Source organism: Vombatus ursinus, unplaced genomic scaffold (assembly GCF_900497805.2).
Source record: "Vombatus ursinus unplaced genomic scaffold, bare-nosed wombat genome assembly UNPS02014786.1, whole genome shotgun sequence".
In the NCBI taxonomy this organism is placed as follows: domain Eukaryota; kingdom Metazoa; phylum Chordata; class Mammalia; order Diprotodontia; family Vombatidae; genus Vombatus; species Vombatus ursinus.
Window position 1 is genome coordinate 8,838,617 of NW_020954564.1, and position 18,476 is coordinate 8,857,092.

Below are 18,476 nucleotides of genomic sequence, written 5' to 3' on the forward strand. Positions count from 1 at the left end.
TAATATGTAATTCAACAACTAATATTAAGGCTGCCTGTTCTCACAGACACGTAATACAAATACATATTATTTTTAACAATTCCCAGAATGCCATGACAGCAGTCATTTCAATTACCCTTCAACTGACAGGTAGCTGTGAGTAGTTAGATACTGTATATGTTTATGTATGTACACACAAAATATGGGAAATGTACAAGCACCCTCCATAGAAGAACTACTAATATTAACTAAAGTTTCCATTTGTGGACCACTGCCTCACCTCTATCTCTAATTCCTTTTCTTCCCTGAAAGCAGCAGTAAGTTCTCTGAGTTTTCCAGATGACAAGTTCTCATCAGGAGATCCCATTTGAGATTTTGCCTCTTCAAGTTCCTGAATTAAAGCATCTTTTTTCTTCAAAGTCAGCCTCAAGTCCTCTATCAGTCTAAAACAGAACAAGATGTAAATATTAATTTTATATTATACTCAGCCCAGTGGGACAAAAGTAACTAAGAAATAAACAGTGCCAGACATCTTCCAAGTGGACAATCCCTATACACCAGAATAAAAGGAATCACTCTCTACAGTAACAAGGTCAGTGACCAGAATATGCTCCATTTAGGACAAATACACTGAGGAAAGAGGATGGCACAAAAGCCTATGTTAACCATGACACTGTATCTTTAAACAGCAAAGAAAGGACACTCATTCTTTACCATAATGTTCGTACTAGAAAAGGACAAAGACTAGACCTCAGATTTCACTACTATGGGCAACACCAAGGTGAGAAAACTCCTTCTGCCAATACAGATCAGCATCTTCTTGACAACTTAAGAAAGCTGTCTGGAGAACCGAGAGGTTCAGTGACTTGCCCTGGGTCACATGACCAGTGTTTGTCAGTGATAGGACTTAAACTCAGGCCTTCCTGGCTTAGAGGCAAGCTCTCCACCACTGTGGCATATTGCTTTTCTCATAAATACCACACAGAATTTCAGAACATAAAATATTAGAGCTGGAAGGGACCTCTAGAACACAGGATGCCTGAGTCACTAAAGACTTTAGGTAATATTGGACTGAAGTCCAATCCCAATATTGTGCAGATGAAGAAACCCCCAGAGGTGAAGTGATTTACTCAAGGTTACAAAGGTTACAACGCAACTATTTCTTGTTTACAGGATAGTACATGCAGTCTTGGACTACTCTGCATGCAAAAAGTTATAGCTCTGACACCTCAATCACGCACTCCTAATAAAACAAAGTTGAAGCACTCTGCTGGCCTTATTATTGAGATCCCCAAACTATTATGCTCAAGGATCTCATTGTCTCATTAAGGACAATTCCCCCATTTTGGGCCCATTATCTGCATTCGCAAATAAGAAGAGACTACAAGCCAGGCACCACAAGCACCTGGAGAGGCTCCACAAAAGGGTTCCATTTCCAGAGTAATCATAAGATTAACTTCCCTATACATACATGGAATTTCTTAAGTGGAACAAAAGAAAGCCACCACATTAAGCAGTTAAAATAAACCTCAAAAAAATGCAGAACAAGCATGTTCGAACAGGGATGGGCACGATGTTCAAAACTGGAACATCCTGCCTCTGGTTCAACATTTGGCTGTTCCTTAGTCACACAATGTCACCACAGAAAGCTAGGAAAATATAATGGGAAAGGAGTCAGAAGAACTGGACTCAAGTCCTACTTCTGCCATATTCTAACAGGGTGACCTTGAAGAAGGTCCTTCGACCACCCTGACCCTCAGTTTTTTCATCTGTAAAGTGGGGAAAATACTCATACAACTTAGTTCACAGGGATGTCACGGGAATAAAATGAGCCGATATGTGCAAAGTACTTTCTAAATATAAAGCTCTCTAGATAAATGCCCAAAATTATTATTATATTCTAGCCATAGGAAAGCTGGAACTGCTCACCTTACCAGCAGGGATATAAAGAAACTGGAAGGAAGCAACAGCCACCCCCCAGATAAAAATGAGAGTAGCCAAGCTTCTGAAGTTTTTACTTAATAGTAAACAATTACTTTTAATATTCAGCAACCACAATTCCAAATATCTAGAAAACAGTTAATAACCCAGAAACAAAAAAAAAAAGAGAGAGAGAAATTAATACAGATATCACAAAGTCCATGTAGCACAGCTCACACACAAAATCCTCAGGCCCACAAGGCATTCAGAGCCTATTAGGCTAAAATACAACACATTTTGAATAAGCTTGGTTACACAGTCTCCTAACCCACAGATTAGGAACGGCAATTAAAAGGGAGGTGAGTGCTGCTAAAAGCGAATATACTTAAGTCAAAAAGAAATGACAGATGTTAGCAACAGAAAAGATAGATATACTACAAAAAGCAGACAAGAACTCCCCAAGCACAGCAATATGAGAACATCTAGCATAAAGGCAGATTTTAATGAAAGAGGTATTATACGTAAATGAATTTCCAAGATAACCATAGTTTCCAGTGCCAAAGCTTTATTAGAACTGCTTTGGCAGCTTGCTAACCCCCAAGGCATCAGAGAATTACAGCCCCATGCAATTCCTGGAAGGAGTAAGGACTCCATAAAAGGTAAAGGATGTTCACTGTACTTTAAGAATGCTCCAGGGAAATGGCATCTGTTTCCAAAAGCTTTCCAACTAAAGCAGTTACAAATAACAAAGTTTTGGCACTGGAAAGCATCAGTTATCAGGGAAAATCATTAGTGTATGATGCCTCCTTCCCTACTGATGCTGGATAAATGAAATGTCACTATATCAGAGTGATAAAGGTCAGACCTGTCTTTTTCTTCCTCATCTAGGGCCTCCTCCAGTTCTCCCTGCTGTGCTATCTTCAGAGATGAAAGTTTTTCTTCCAAACTCATTCTGAGAACCTTTTCCTTCTCTGCCATTGCAAAGGCTTTTTCCACTTCTGCTTGGGCTGCTTTGACATCCTAGAGTTAAATTAAATGCATCCAATGTGATTTTTCAATACAATCGGGAACATTTTGAAAGGAAATTGGATTAAAATATAAATATTTATGACTTCTTCTCCAGCAGTTCTCCTTCCCTGAATTGTACTATATACATGGTGAAAATTGGTAATAAATACATTTGCCAACCATTTTTTTCCATTACCTCTTATATACTGAAGAGTTATAAGCGTTTCCAAAGGAAAAGACTTAATTAACTTACAAAGAGCTCTTTTTCTAATTTTTTTCTAAATCAAATCAATATTTACAATTTCAATGACAATGAAATGCTCCCTACAATAATGCATATTTATAAATAAATTCCAAACAAGAACCATACAGTAATTCACCTACAAATTTCACCCCCTCATAGTAACTAGGAACTAGAAAATCTGAACCCACATTTTCTAAATCTCTGTAGTGATTGAGGTGGTGATAAATGCAACACACTCCCCTTGAAAGCTCAAGTAAGCCAATAGGGAATTTATTTGTATCACCAAAGGAAAAAACTCTAAGCCTAAGTCTATAATACAGGAATACATACCAGTGTTAATCAAAATGACTTGGAAGTGAATTGGATCTCAGAGCTGATTATACAAAGTTTTACGCAATGTTCTTTGCTATTTCTATATATACAACAATGAAAGATGTGGTATTATTCTCTATAGTACATCACATTACCGTCTGCCAAAATACGGTTTTGCCTCATGATCGCAAAGATGATGGTGCTTATGTAAAGCATTTTTAAATCTATACTGAGAACTATACTGTTAACTCTGAGTAAAAGGAAGGACTACCTCCTCCCATTCCAGTACAAGCCCAGTATTTTAACTGGATTATAATGTTAAGAAGCCGTGTGGAAAATATCCAAGACCCAAAATCAGAGGACTTGTGTGTAAATCAAGGCTCTTGCCACCTACCAGTTGTATAACCCTGAGCAAGTCACTTCTGCCCTCTGGGCCTCAGTTTCTTATTAAATAGTCTTAATAACATTTGCTGTCCCTAGCTAAGCAGATTATTTCAATGATCAAATGAGATGACATATGTGAACATGTATTATAATTGTAAATAAACCATTATCACTACCTGTACTGTCTTCTCACACACTTAAAAAGGGACATTTGTTCTGGCAGTGTAAACAATAGGAAAAACAAATGACTTCAAGAATTTGATAGCGTAAGATTTTATTTAAAATGGAATAAATATTTAAAAGTCTGTGATATAATAATTTTCTATCAAATAGCAGAAACTGAATTTGCGGATGGAAGAAACCTTTAGAAATAATCTAGCCCATAGATGAGGAAACTCATTACAGATCATCTTCAAGTCCCAGCCATTGCCTAAAAACGAGCATCTAAGCAAAAGTTACAGAATAATCCTAGCCTCTTCCCCCTCCTCAAAGGCTCTAGGAAAGCAGCATTATTCCTCCAGGGTTTACACTTGCCTCTTCTAAATGGAAGATTTTCCTTGTTAGATGGTCTTCAACTTGCTGCATCTTTTTTCGAGCATCTTCTTTCACACGCTGAATTTCTGAGCCACCCCCTTCGGCCAGGCTTTCAACTGCTTTGCTGCAGAGATGTAGGGAAAGCATAAACATTGAGGAGAAGGTGGGTCTAATTCTGACCATGAACAAGCAGACTGAAGACATGAGGTATTGACAACTACCTTTCCAACGTAACACATACAGTTTCCTTTGTAACTGGAAGAGAGGGTGACTGAGCCAAAACCAATAAAAATAAATCTGGAGAAATTAAGGGAGGCTTAATGCAGCATATTGTGCCAACTCAGAGGAAAAGAATTTTAAACACAGCACAATCGATCTGTTTGAGATAGGAGATTGTGCAAGCAAAACAAAATCAGTCTCTGCCTACACACCCCATAGCTATGTGTCATTCAAAACACAAAATGCCAAAGTTATTACTTCTAGAACACTAGGAATGTGTTCTCTGCTTGGTTAATGGTAAATCAGACTTATGCACCAAAACCATGCTGCTGTGATTCCAAACCCAAATCCTTATTTCTTTTTAAGAAAATGATACTGATTAGGAATACATGAGAAATATATTCTAAACATTCCTTAAAAATTCCTCCCCCTCCAAAACTTAGTTTTATGGCAAACATAATAATAAAAGAAATGTATCTGAATTTTTTTGTGATGCCTGGTTTCCTATGCCCTAATGCCTGAATCTTCAAAAAACATAATCTTAAACACACAGAAGTATACAACCTTAGGAATCAGGAAATCAGGAAAATGAGTACTACTCATGGCTGTCATTACTAGCCATGTGACTATAATCAATTGATTCCACCCAGTCCCTTAGTTTCCTCATCTATAAAATGAGAATAAAAATATTTGTTCACCAACATAATAGGGATGTCTGATTCTTTGTAAACTTTAAAGTACTAACTAATTGAGCTATTGTTATCTAATCCCAACTGCACCCAATGCAGGAATACCTTCATTTCGTCTATAAATACTTTTATTTCTTTACCACTGTCTTCCTCTTTATGATTGTCTTCCTGAACCCCGCAGCATGTAAGTTCCTTGAGAGCAGGGCCTATTCATCTTTGCATTACCAGTCAGTTGTAGTACCTGGCACATGGTAGGTATTTTTAATAAATACTTGCTGATTGACTGATTAATTGATATGATCTCATAGTTTTAAAATTATAGAAGCACAAGATTTTATGGTCATATAGGACCTTAGAGATCAACTATCTTATACATCCCCTCACTTCAAAAATGGGGAAACTAGGACCCTGGGCATTGAAGGAGGACGCCTCCAAAAGCAAAGAGGAGTTGGTTCCAGTCTAGATCAAAGCCCAGGGCCAGCTTTTGACACTGCAGAGTACTCTCTCAGAACTTCTAGCCTCTTCTGTTAAAGGAGGCTTTCCACCATTAATCACCACATTTTAAACCAGAGAGGATTGCATGTCAAAGGCAAATGATGTCTTTTCATATACACAAGCTTGGTTGACCACACAGTGGCTAATATGCTACATAAAAAAAATTTATCAAAACAAGAGTTTTATTCATCTACTTGGCCAAAACTTCATTGCCAAAATCACTGAAAAGGTTACAAAGTTTTATATAAGAGGCAGCACTTACGAGGCTTTGATGAGGAGATGCTCCCTCTCTAGCAGTTCACGTTTCAGGCTTTCCAACTCCACCTTCAGCTCAATATTCTTGAAGTCAAATATGAAAGAGAAAGGGTATGTTGTAAAAATACAAGAAAGTACACAAAAGCCATCCACCAAGCAATGTTTCAAGTACATATTCACTATGCATTGCTTATGGTAGGCAGAAGGTATACTCAAAACCTCATTAGCCTTAGGGCACACTAGAAAGGGAATTTATTAAAGATTCTATCAAGAAAAAAGAAAGATTGGAATTTCTCATGTCTCAGAATAATCATGTAAATTTTCCAAGCTTCTAAAAAACCAAGGCATTTAAACATCACCATATAAATGTCATTCAAGTGAAGTTGATTTAAAAATTTTTTGCCCTTTGCCAACCAAATTTATGGGCAATTCTGCAGTTTGTTTTTACCATTCTGAAGCAATTACTTCTGGTTGTTTACAATCCTGCATATGGTTGTCACAGCCGTGGGAATGTGTTTAAGCTTTAAGAAAAAATTCAGGAGGAGGGGAGAAAAATAGCGAACTCTAATCTACTACTTTTAACAAATCACATTACAGAACGAAAACATAAGAAGATACAATGGTGTGATATGATCCATCAGCAACGAACACAAGCTCTCTACCCAGTTTTCCGTGCTCGTTAGTAAATCAAAATGTCCTGATTCAAATGTGGCATGAGACCTACAACTCTCAGCAAATGAGATTAATACAGGAATATCTGGAAATTTTAATGAGCTGGGTAAATAGAAAATATGGCAATGTACCCTACTGATAATATATATAGCCTTAGGTATAACACCTGTAGCACTAAAAATGATGGCTTAACAAAATGGTTTCTTGAGATAGTGGGATCCTTACCAAGAAAAGCATAAACTAGGTGGTCACTTGGCAAGGATGCTGCTAGAGGAGAAGCATATTTCAAGGAGGGAATGGACTAGATGACCATTAAGTCTCCTTCCAACTCTAAGACTCTATGTAACTATCATATAGCAAAATTCCTCTGAATAGCGGACACTTTTTTAATGAAAAGAAAAAAAATTTAAACCTTATCCACTTCTAGTAAGCTCCCCCCCACCAAAAAGTGGTTTGACTTGTTAGGAAAAAGATGACCGTTTTGCTCCATTCACATTACAACATGGTTAATAGATTAATCAGCAAACCCTGACCTGAAAGACCTCTATAACTCCCAATTCAACTATGTAATCTTGTCAAAATTCTATTTGGTAATTTTGATGATATAAAATTACTAAAGAGAATTTTCACAAGATTGCCACTTCATGCCACCTTGTTTCAAGGGCTTTTTCTCTGTTCTCTCCATCAGAACCCTCTTCTTACCCTCTCTCTTCCACCTGTGGGGTTTTTATTCCTCAAACAATTATCAACCATCCTCCCATCTCCCTAAACCTCTTTCTCTCTTCCTACCTCTCAGGGTTATTGCAAGGATCAAGTGAGATAATATTTGTAAAGCACTCAGCAAAGTGGCTGCTACATAGCAGGCACTTTATAAATGCTTGTTCTTCCTTCCCTCTTGTCTTGTGCCAGAAGTCTTAAGCAGCTGCCTGCAATGAAATACTCAAGAAAATCTTGAACAATTCAAGAATATCCCTTAACATATGCATATTGGTTGCCATTTACTTTTGGGGAATACAGTCTCTTTAAGGGCATCTGAAAGTTCTTTTTTTTTTTCCCAATATAGCATGACACTACAAGAAACATGGATATCTGTATTGTGCAGTGGAAAGAACATTGATCTGGAATCAGAGAAACATTAGATTTGGAGTTGGAAGGAACCTTAGAAATCATCTTGTCCAATGAGCCAAGACAATTCCAAAAGACTCATGATGCAAAATGCTATCCAAAGAGAGAATTGATAATCTCTGAGTGCAGATTAAAGCATACTTTTTTTTTACTTTATTTTTCTTGTTTTTGTGTGTACATTTTCTTTTTTAAAATGGCTAACACAGAAATACGTTTTGCATGACTTCATATGTAGTAATGTACAATTAAGGCCTTCTCAAGGTATGAGGGAGGGGCAGGCAGGAGGAAGAGAATTTGGAACTCAAAACTTTTTTTAAATGAATGTTTAAAAAACATTTACATGTAATTAGGAAATATGGGAAGGAAGGGAGGGAGGGAGGAAGGAAGGAATCCTTTAGTCCAATTCCCTTATTTTACCAGGAAACTGAGGGCCAGAGAGGGGAGTAAAATGACAAGTCAAACAAGAAGCAACAGAACTGGAAGTCAAACCCAAATCCTTTGACTCCAAAATTAAGTGTTCTTTCCCTCCACCCCCAAATCTGTGCTCAAGGGCCTGGCTCAGTCACTTACCAGTCTCGTGACTTAGGCAAGTTTAGCTAATGGATCTAAGTTAATTTTCCAAGTGCTAAAAGGAAAATACTCCTATTTGTAGCACCTACCTCACAGAGCTTTCATGAGAAAACTCCTTTGCAAACTATAAAGCTAGAGGTAAAAGTAGGTTGTTATTGTTGGTGTTATCGACTGGACAGAGCACATTTTGGAAAAACAAGAAATTTGCACTCGTGATGCTTGGACCTGCCACTGATTTCACAGAAGACAATAGGTAAGTTACATCACCCTTCAGCATTTCCATTTTCTCTACCTGTAAAATGAGCTACAAGTACAAATGAGAGATGGCCTAGAAAGTGCTTCAGACTGAGATAAAAGCATAGGAAAAGGCAACCTTGACCTGCAAAATTTCCAAAGTTGCCTTGATATAGAAGACAAGAGTTGATTTAAGAGCAAAATAAATCCTATTAGGCCCAAAAGCAAACCTCGAGACACTGCAGAAGATGATATGGACTGAAAGTGATAGAGATCAATGATAGTATGACTGGAAGAGCAATAGCTGACATGGTGCTGAACATGACAAGTTTTGTGTCTTCACTGTCCTTGGAGTCAAAGACAAAAGCTCCTTTGTGAAAGGATTTAAGTCCAACACAACGTCCAAGGCAATGACCAAGTCTTGGGAAATGGAATACTGTAGCACAAAGGGATCACAGAATAAAGGCTATTACATTGAGGAGGGACCCTAAAATGTATAATATTAGAACATTAAACACTCAAGTTGAAGAGGAACTTGAAACTACCTAATCTGACCCCCTTCATTTTAAAGATCAGAAATCTAAAAGTTAAATGCCTTGCCCAAGGTCCCACAATGGTTAGGACTAGAACCATGGTGTTCTAACTTCCAGAACTTTCCTACGATGCCACAGTGTCCCCATGAGAAGCATGGTTCGGAAGTCAGAGGACTGGAATGCAAATTTGATTTTTCACAATTCCTAAGGCCGGGGAAGTCAGATAACTTCTCTGGGCCTCAGCTTCCTAAACTATAAAATGAAGGGATTGGACCACATGACCTACCTAAGGCCTCTTCCAGTTCTATATTATAATATCATAATAACAATAGCTAGCTTTAAAGTTTGCAAAGCACTTAACATTTGTTATCTCACTCTATATAGTCTTTGTTCTTATGAGCCTACATCTTTTCAAACTGCTCAAGAGGTCAGAAGAAATAAATTCCTGACCTTGTAGATGTGATCTGAAATTTAAGCTTTTAGGAACATGCAACTCTTAGTATTGGAACAGAACTTACTTCCAAGGTATGACCTAAAAATAGCTACAACTTGAAATGGTGAAAATAAGTTCATACCAACAAATGAAGAAATTCAACCCTTTTTTTCAGAGAACTACGTAAAGTTATATAAAACTGAACCAATGCCACTGTTAAGTAACACCCAATTTCATAAACAAAGTTTTAGAGAGAACCACACAGGTGATGTAAGACACAACCCAAGAAGCAGAATCTACAATGCTATGATTCTCTAGCAGTTAGGAATCATTGACTGTAGTATGACCAGAATACTGCATTAAGAATGTGCACAGGGGCAGCTAAGTGGGCGCAGTAGATAGAGCACCAGCCCTGGACTCAGGAGGACCTGAGTCGAAATCTGGCCTCAGACACATTAACACTTACTAGCTGTGTGACCCTGGGCAAGTCACTTAACCCCATTGCCTAACTGGAAAAAAAAAAAAGAATCTACACAGCTTTTTCATGGTCTCAGTTACACCACTAAACTGGGACACTGGATAGGTTACTTCCCATCTCTGGGTCTCAGTTTCTTCATCTGTAAAATGAGGGGACTGGACTGAATAATGTCTAAGGTCACTTCCAGTTTTAAAATTTTGGGTTAATTCAGCCCTAATTGCTTACAATTTAGATCTTGAATACCCCTCATGAGGATTTGAGGGAACTTATATTAAAACACAGTGAAAAATAAGACACATAGGGATAATATAATATAGGCCCCAGTTTGATGTTTTAACTTTTCAAATACTGGTTAAGGTGTGATCTGTGTAAAAACTAGGTACAAAACTACTGTCCTAGGTCCTGGGAAAGATACAACATGATCCCTGCCCTCACGGGCAGGTCCCTGTTCTCCTCAGGACCCTAACTCAAAAGAATTTATCATGTAGTCCTTGCACAGAAAATACTAAGGAACATGGTGGTCAATATCTTCAACAAAGTTTTACAGAATCACAGAAACGCTGTTTAGATTGGATTCTTGTATTGACCCTCTAAAAAAGACAGAAAGCATAATATTAAATCATAACTCAGGAAAAGCCAGGAAGATAAAATAGGAAGACTTTTTCACATAATAATGGCAGGTATTTTGCTTTCCGATGCTATAATTCACCCATTCTGCAAGTTTTTGGTACTGGAACCCTCTCCCCCGCCCCCCCTTCCCCTGAGAGCTTTTGCTTATGTAGGTTTTATCTATTGATATTTACCATATTAGAAATTGGGGTAGCTAGGTGGGGCAACGGATAGAGTGCTGGGCCTAAAGTCAGGAAGACTCATCTTCCTGAATTCAAATCTGGCCTCAGACACTTATTTGCTATGTGACCCTGGGCAAGTTACTTTACCTTGTTTGCCTCAGCTCCTCATTTGTAAAATGAGCTGGAGAAGGAAATGGCAAATGACTTCCAGTATCTTTGCCAAGAAAATCCCAAATGGGGTCACAAAAAGTCAGACATGACTGAAACAACTGAACAACAAAACATTAGAAATTAAAACCTATTATTATGGAAATTGTTTTTATCTCATGGACTCTCTGAAAGGGTCTCAGGGACCTAGATCACACTGAACCACTGCTCTAACTTAACACAGAAATAGAACGTGCAAAATCTAGATAAACTTGTTATTTCCCCCACCCCTAAACCTTCTCTCCCCAACTTGTATTTCTGCCAAAGCTACCACATTTCCAGTCGCCCAGGCTCAAAACCTGTCATCCCCAATCTCTCACTCTCTCATTCTCCATATCCAAACTCTTGACAAGACATAGCTATCAATTTTACCTTCATAATATCCCTTGCATATGCCTCCTCCTGTCCTTCAATACTGCCACAGGCCCTCATCACCTCACTCCTAGATTATCACAAAAGCCTGCTGGTTGCTCTCCCTGCCACACGTCTCTGCACATTCTTGTCTGTCCCTCACTCAGCTGTCAAAGCAATCTTCTTCAAGTGCAGGTCTATGTCACCCAGTCCGGCATGCCCCACCTCTCTTAATAAACTCTGGTGGCTCCTATCAACTCCAGGATCTAATATAAAATCTTCTTCTTGGCATTCAAAGCCCTGCACAACCTGAGCCACCACCACCAATGGATGGGCTTCTTAGATCCCACACCCCACCACATATATTCTGACCTGGTGACATTGGACTCCTTCGTGTTCTTGGCTCAAAGATGCTCTGTCTCCTGACTCCAGGCATTTTTATTAGCTGTCTCTCATGCCTGAAATGCATCTTCACCTCCTGACTTTCTTTAAGTCTCAGTTAAGATCCCACCTTCTGTAGGAAATCTTTCCCAATTCCCCTTAATTCTAGTGCCTTCCTTATATTGATCATCTCCAAATTTTATTGTATAGATCTTGTTTGTACATAGTTGTTTCCACGTTGTCTCTTCCACCTTGACAGCATCAACTGTCTTTTGCCTTTCTTTGTATCCTCAGAGATACCTAGCACATAAGTTTTGTTTTTTGTTTGGCTAGGTCATGGGGTTAAGCGACTTGCCCAGGGTCACATAGCTAGTAAGTGTTATGTGTCTGAGGCTGGATTTGAACTCAGGTCCTCCTGAATCCAGGGCCAGTGCTCTATCCACTGTGCCACCTAGCTGCCCCTACATAATAAGTTCTTAATAAATGTTTAATGACTGACTAAGAATATGTACAGTTCAACAATGTCAAATAACAGACATTTTATTCTATATTTATTAAAATTATTATTTTCCTTCAAATATCAATTTTATCACAACCCTAACCTGCTTTAAATGTATAGTGGAAAGAGCTGGTCTTTAATTCAAAGAATGGTTCAAGTACTGGCACTGATACATGTTAACTCTATGATATTTGTAAAGTCATAACCTCTCTGAGCTAGCTGCTCTCCATCCACCTTCATGCCATTACTCGTCACCAATTCAGGCTCTCCAGTTCCCACCCTGGGGCCAGGAGTTTCAGAATAATAAGAAGACCCCATAATTAGATCAACCCAGACCCACCACACCTATACTGAGTCCAAAGCTCCAGATTAACCAAAGTTACCTATAACTTACAAAACCCAGACACATCCCACAGCATGTGTTTCTCTGGCCAGCTTCATCCTAAGTCACAGCTTACCTACCCTCACCCCTTTCCACATCTAGTTCAGAGAATAATAATCAAATCAAAATTACCATTCCTGAAAGACATGTCAATCAATATGGCTCCACTGACTATGCCTGTAGACTCTCCCTTCCAAAACACTCATCGCTGGCCACCACTCCCTTCATATATGTTGTCTTCCCTTATTAGAATGTAAGTTCCTTGGGGGAAGGCCCTGTAGGTTTATATGGGTATTTTTATATTTATATCCCCAACACATTGCATAATACTTAGTACACAGTAAGCATTTAACAAATTCTTTTTCACTCATTTATGTCAGTAAGATAGTACTTGCACTCCCTACTTCACAGAGCTCTTGTGAAAAAATTGCCATGTAAACTTAACCCACCACAAAAATCTGATTTATTATTATTTCACAAAAACAGGGTATTAGACAAAATGTTACAGGAGACAGTCATTTAAACATTTGGGGATACCCCTAAATAACATTGCCCTAAATAACTGTTAATGCCCATGACAATGGGGTTAAGTTATAATGTATTAACAAAGTTACCAGACAGAAGCAAAGTCATTATCTTACTAACTCCATAATAAGGGGTAGAAAGGCTGTCAAAAACAAAGGGGCTTTCTTCATTCTTTAAAAAAAAAAGGGGGGGGACCAGAACCAGAGTAAGTTCTCTGAATTTATAATTGATTAGCTAAAACTCAATAGGGATTTTTTTCCTCCTTCAAAAACGTCTACTGATACTAAGTTCTACAGTGAAAAGACGGAATAATTCCCAGACATAAGGCTAACTATGCTAGAAAAAGACAAAGAAATGTACCCTGAAATACTGTTTGTACTTGTTTCTTTTCAAGAGAGCCAAGAGCTTTTTTTTTTCTTTTTTCAGATCCTATAACAGAAGTTTGTTCTCAGTTAGAGACCTCAGGGTCAAACTTTCAGACAAGAGCCAATTTCTATGACAGTTATAAGTACACAAGGAATAAAGAAGTGTTGCATAATGGAAAAACTGCCACTGCCACAATCTTAACTTCAGGCTTCTGCAGGAAGCCTCAAAAAAATGTAGACAATAATTAGAGAAAGACATACTAGATAAGGAATGAGGATCAGAAGGCACTTCTATAACTTACCAGTCTTTGTTTTATTTTACTCTGCACAAAAAGCCTTCCTTAAATTAAAATTAATCTTCCATATGGCTATTTAATATTAGGGTCATGCTAATCTCTTCTAACTGCCCATAATCAATTAAAATAAAATGAGAATCACTGTATGAATCATACTAATTCAGGGAACAAATATTAATCAAGCAGAAACGTCTGGTTAAATTAACTATGAGAAAAAACAGATGAGAATTCTCTATTTCAAATGCTTACAATTTTATAGACATCTTCATTGGGGCTGTCAAATTTCTGCTGTATCCGTTCCTCAAGGAAATAGATGCGAAGTTTCAAGTTGAAATTTTCTTTCTTCAAGTCAGTGATTTGCTGCAACAGAAATTTAAATGTTTTTTCTTGGGTAGGTAAATCAAGGCAGGGTATTTATACCAAGAGGGAGAGAAGGGGGAGGTCCTGATGACTGCAGGAATTCTTTAGATAGTTAAATGATTAGATCCAGCTTAAAAGGTACCTAATCAGTTCAAAGCTTACTACTAAGACTAGCTTATTACTGTTTCATTCACTCCAGCTGAAGAGATTAGGAGTACATTTTCTGTGAATCAAGTTTTACTAATAGAAATGTCTTGTGTTGCAATATTGCAAAAATAGTTTTATGGAAAGCAGTTTGGTGGAAATTGGTTATAAACCAACATCTCATCTGCATAACACAATAAACTTCAAATGGATACAAAACAGATTTAGAGGTGACATCACAAGCAAATTAAAGGAAAAAAGATGCAATTACCTTTTAGATAAATGGATAGGAGAGTTCGAATTTGTGACTAAACAGAAGACCACATAAAATAAAATGGAAAATCCTGATAATATAAAATTGAAAAAATTTTACACAAACTGAAAAATATCTTTGCAGTAAATTTCTCTTATAAAGATCTCATATCCAAGACACACAAAGGATTGATTCAAATTTATAAGACGAAGTCATTCCCCAATAGATAAATGGTAAAAGGATACAAACAAGCAATTTTCAAAGGAACAAACCCAAGCTATCAATAGCAATATGAAAAAATGTTCCAAATCACTAATACTCAGAGAAATGCAAATTAAAGCAACTCTTAGTTTCCGATTCACAACCATCATGCTGGCAAAAATAGAAAAAGGAAGAAAATTACAAATATCAGAAGGATTATAAGAAAACAGACATATAATGCACTGCTAGAGGAGCAGTGAACTGGTCCAGCCATTCTGAAAAGCAATCTGAAATTATGTTTGACAATTTAATAAACCTTGCATTCCCTTTGAGCCAATTAGGTAACATGTAAGATATGAATGTGTACAAAAATAGAGCAGCTCTTTTTGTAATAGCCAAAAATTGGAAACTAATAGAATGCCCACCTACTGAGGCATGGCTAAACAAATCATGGTATATGAATATAATGGAATATTACTGTGCATAAAAATGACAAAATGGATAGTTTAAAAGGAAACTGGGAAGATCTCTATGATCTGAAACAGTAAAGCAAGACTAGGAGACAAATTTAAAGAATAACATCATAGAGAAAAACAACTTTGAAAGACTTGAGAACTCTGATTAATACAATCATAAGCCATGAGTCTAAAGGACTGAAGATGAATTACACCACCTACCCTCCCTGCCAGCAAGGTAACTGACCTAAAACACAAAATGAGACAAGCATTTTTGGATATGACCAATGTGGGAATTTGTTTTGCTGGACTATGCATGTTTGTTATGAGAGTTTTGTTTTGTTTTGTTTTATTGTTCAGTGGGGAGTGGGAAGGGGAGATATAATAAAATAAAATGGTTGCAAAAATAAATAAATGGATAAGTTTTTTAAACTTAACTTCCAATCCACATTTACAATAATGACAGATTATTTCAAATACTAGAGCTTTAACTTATCAAGACACAAACCAGCTTTATAGGAAGACAACTATGAAATGATTTTAACACAAATAAAGGAAAAAAGAGGTAACTAGGTGATCAGAATCTCCACCCCCCCCCACCCCTCCCCCTCCTCCCTCCCAGATCCTCATTCTACTCAATTTCCATGACCTACTCCTCCACTCCATCTCACCCTGAACCACACCCAGACATAGTCTTGCCCTTGCTTTACAATTACCCATAAGTGTCCCACTTCTGTGCTCAAGAACTCCAAAATTCCTTTCTATGATCATACTCTTACCCTCTGCCTTACAATCCCTAACCCTGTTCTTCAACCTCAGGATGACCTCCCATCACTCTACCCCACATTTCTTTCCCAGGGTATACTCTTCTCCCTTCCCTATCTTGACCATTTTTTGAACCAGTTCAACTCTACATTAGTCTTTACAATAGGATCCTTTATCTATCATGCTCTGTCAAATCCCAACCCCTTGGATTACTCCTACTTACTGTCTACCACTATTCATGTACTTCTAAACAGACCTCAAGAAAAATCACAAAACTAAGCTGAATGGATCCACTACAAATTTATATTAAGAAATCTTAACTAGACCCTCACTGCAGCAAGACATTCCTGTTACACCTCCATAAACAATTCACTATCCCACTCATCACAGCAAACAACTACCAACCTTTTCATGCCTCCTCAAACTTCCTATGGCACCCTCTCCCTTCACTTTCTCAGCTAAGGACCTTGCTTCGTACTTCCCCCCCCAAAAAATTAAGGCTATTTATTGAGGGCTCCATCTTCTCCCCTCTTCCCCATGCCCTCACTCGGAGCTCTTCCTCTACTATTTCCTCCTTCCCCCAAATCATATGAAGAGACAGTCCTCCTCCTTGACAAGACAAACCCCTTTAAATGTAGCTGATACCGTTCCATCTCATCTTCTCCAGCAGACAGCCCCCTCTAACATCCTATCTCTCATCTTATCTCATCCTAATCCTCAGTCTCTATATACTGGGCTGCTTCCCTAATGCCTACAAACATGCCCCCCATGTCCCCATCCTTAACAAAGCTTCCCTTTATCTGAAAATTCCAGGCGAGCTATTGTCCTGGCTAAATTCGAGAAAACTAACTACACCAAGTGTCTCTTCACTTCTCTTCTCACTCAATTCTAAACCCTTTGCAATCTGGCTTCCAACTTCACAATTCAAGTGAAACTCTTACCCTTAAGTTACGTATAAGTATTTAATTGCCAAATCCAATGGCCTTTTCTCAAACTGCATCCTTCCTGATCTCTCTGTAGCCTTTGACACTATCAATCATCCTCTTCTCCAGGCTACTCTTTCCTCTATTTTTTCCTGACACTGCTTTCTCTGGGTTCTACTAATGACCGGACCACTCTTAAATCTTGTCTGCCGGTTTTTCATCCTGGCCAAGCCCTCTAACCACGGGTTTCTCCAAAAAGCTATCCAGAGCCCTCTTCTCTTTTCCCTTTATACAAGGGATTCTTGGGGTCCATGAACTATTTTTTTAAAAAATAACTATTTTAATATTAATAGCTTCCTTTATATTTCTATATATTGTATTTTATTCATTTAAAAATACCACTCTGAGAGGGGGTCTGTCTATAGGCTTCATCAGACTACACAAAAAAAGGTTAAGATTCCCTGCTCTTTACTATCTCTTTTGTGATCTCATCAGCTCCCATGGGTTCAACAATCAGTTCTATGCTGATGATTTCCAGATCGAAATAAATCACCTTAGTCCCTCTTCGAAGCTCCAGTTCCAATTAACCAACTGCCTATTTAAAACATCTCAAACTAGATGTCCTATAGACATCTCAAATTCAACATGTCCAAAATAGAATTCATTCCTCTCAATCTTTCCCCTATTCTGAGCTTATGGATTTCTGCTAAAGATACCAATATCCTCCCAGTCACTCAGGTTCTCAACCTTGGTTTTATCCTTGACTCCTCATTCGCCCTCACCCCACATAGCCAAACCACTGCTAAAAGAGAGGGGATTGTGTATCCAATACACAAAAGAGGGTGTATTGATTGGACAGAGAGCCAGCCAGACCTACATTCACATTCTGGTCTTTGATACATACTGCCCATATGACCCTCAAATTTTTTAACCTCTCAGTTTCCTCCAAACAACTCTAAGCCTATAAATTAAAAAACAGTTGCCTATCTGCACTGGTAGAGGAGGTACCTCCTCCCTCTGAGGGGGTTGCCTACCTTAATAAAATTACAGGTCAAATTCCTCATCTCACCTAAAAAAATCTACAAAAAAATAATGGAAGCTATACATAGGGGAAAAAAGAAAATCAATATAATATACAGTAGAAACAAAACTTGAAAGAAATACACAGAAAAGAGAGTTCTTGGGGGCAGTTAGGTGGCACAGTGGATAGAGCACCAGCCCTGGAGTCAGGAAGACCTGAGTTCAAATACAGCCTCAGACACTTGACACTTACTAGCTGTGCGACCCTGAGCAAGTCACTTAACCCCAATGCCTAGCCAAAAAAAAAAAAAAAATTCTTAAAGAGAAGGAAGCAAATAAGATATTTCTATTAAAGTTATATATTTTTTAAAAAATTATAAATAATCAGAAGTTTGGTATTACATACAATCTTTTTTGTACTTTATTTGAATGTTTTAGGGGCTCTCTGATGGTGAATAAGTTTATAATAAAAGA

General features: G+C 37.9%; 1 protein-coding gene across 3 annotated transcripts in view; it reads right to left on the bottom strand.

Annotated features, from left to right (window-relative positions):
• The window catches only part of LOC114046851 (CDK5 regulatory subunit-associated protein 2-like), a 144,203-nt gene that overhangs the window by 101,354 nt on the left and 24,373 nt on the right, over positions 1-18,476 (bottom strand). For all 3 annotated transcript variants that reach the window (XM_027867409.1, XM_027867408.1, XM_027867410.1), the window contains exons 4-8: positions 14,131-14,241; positions 6,047-6,123; positions 4,382-4,505; positions 2,765-2,919; positions 260-422 (exon numbers count right to left, since the gene is read on the bottom strand). In XM_027867409.1, the coding sequence (XP_027723210.1) occupies positions 260-422; positions 2,765-2,919; positions 4,382-4,505; positions 6,047-6,123; positions 14,131-14,241 (630 nt within the window). The remainder of the gene's footprint in view (positions 1-259; positions 423-2,764; positions 2,920-4,381; positions 4,506-6,046; positions 6,124-14,130; positions 14,242-18,476) is intronic.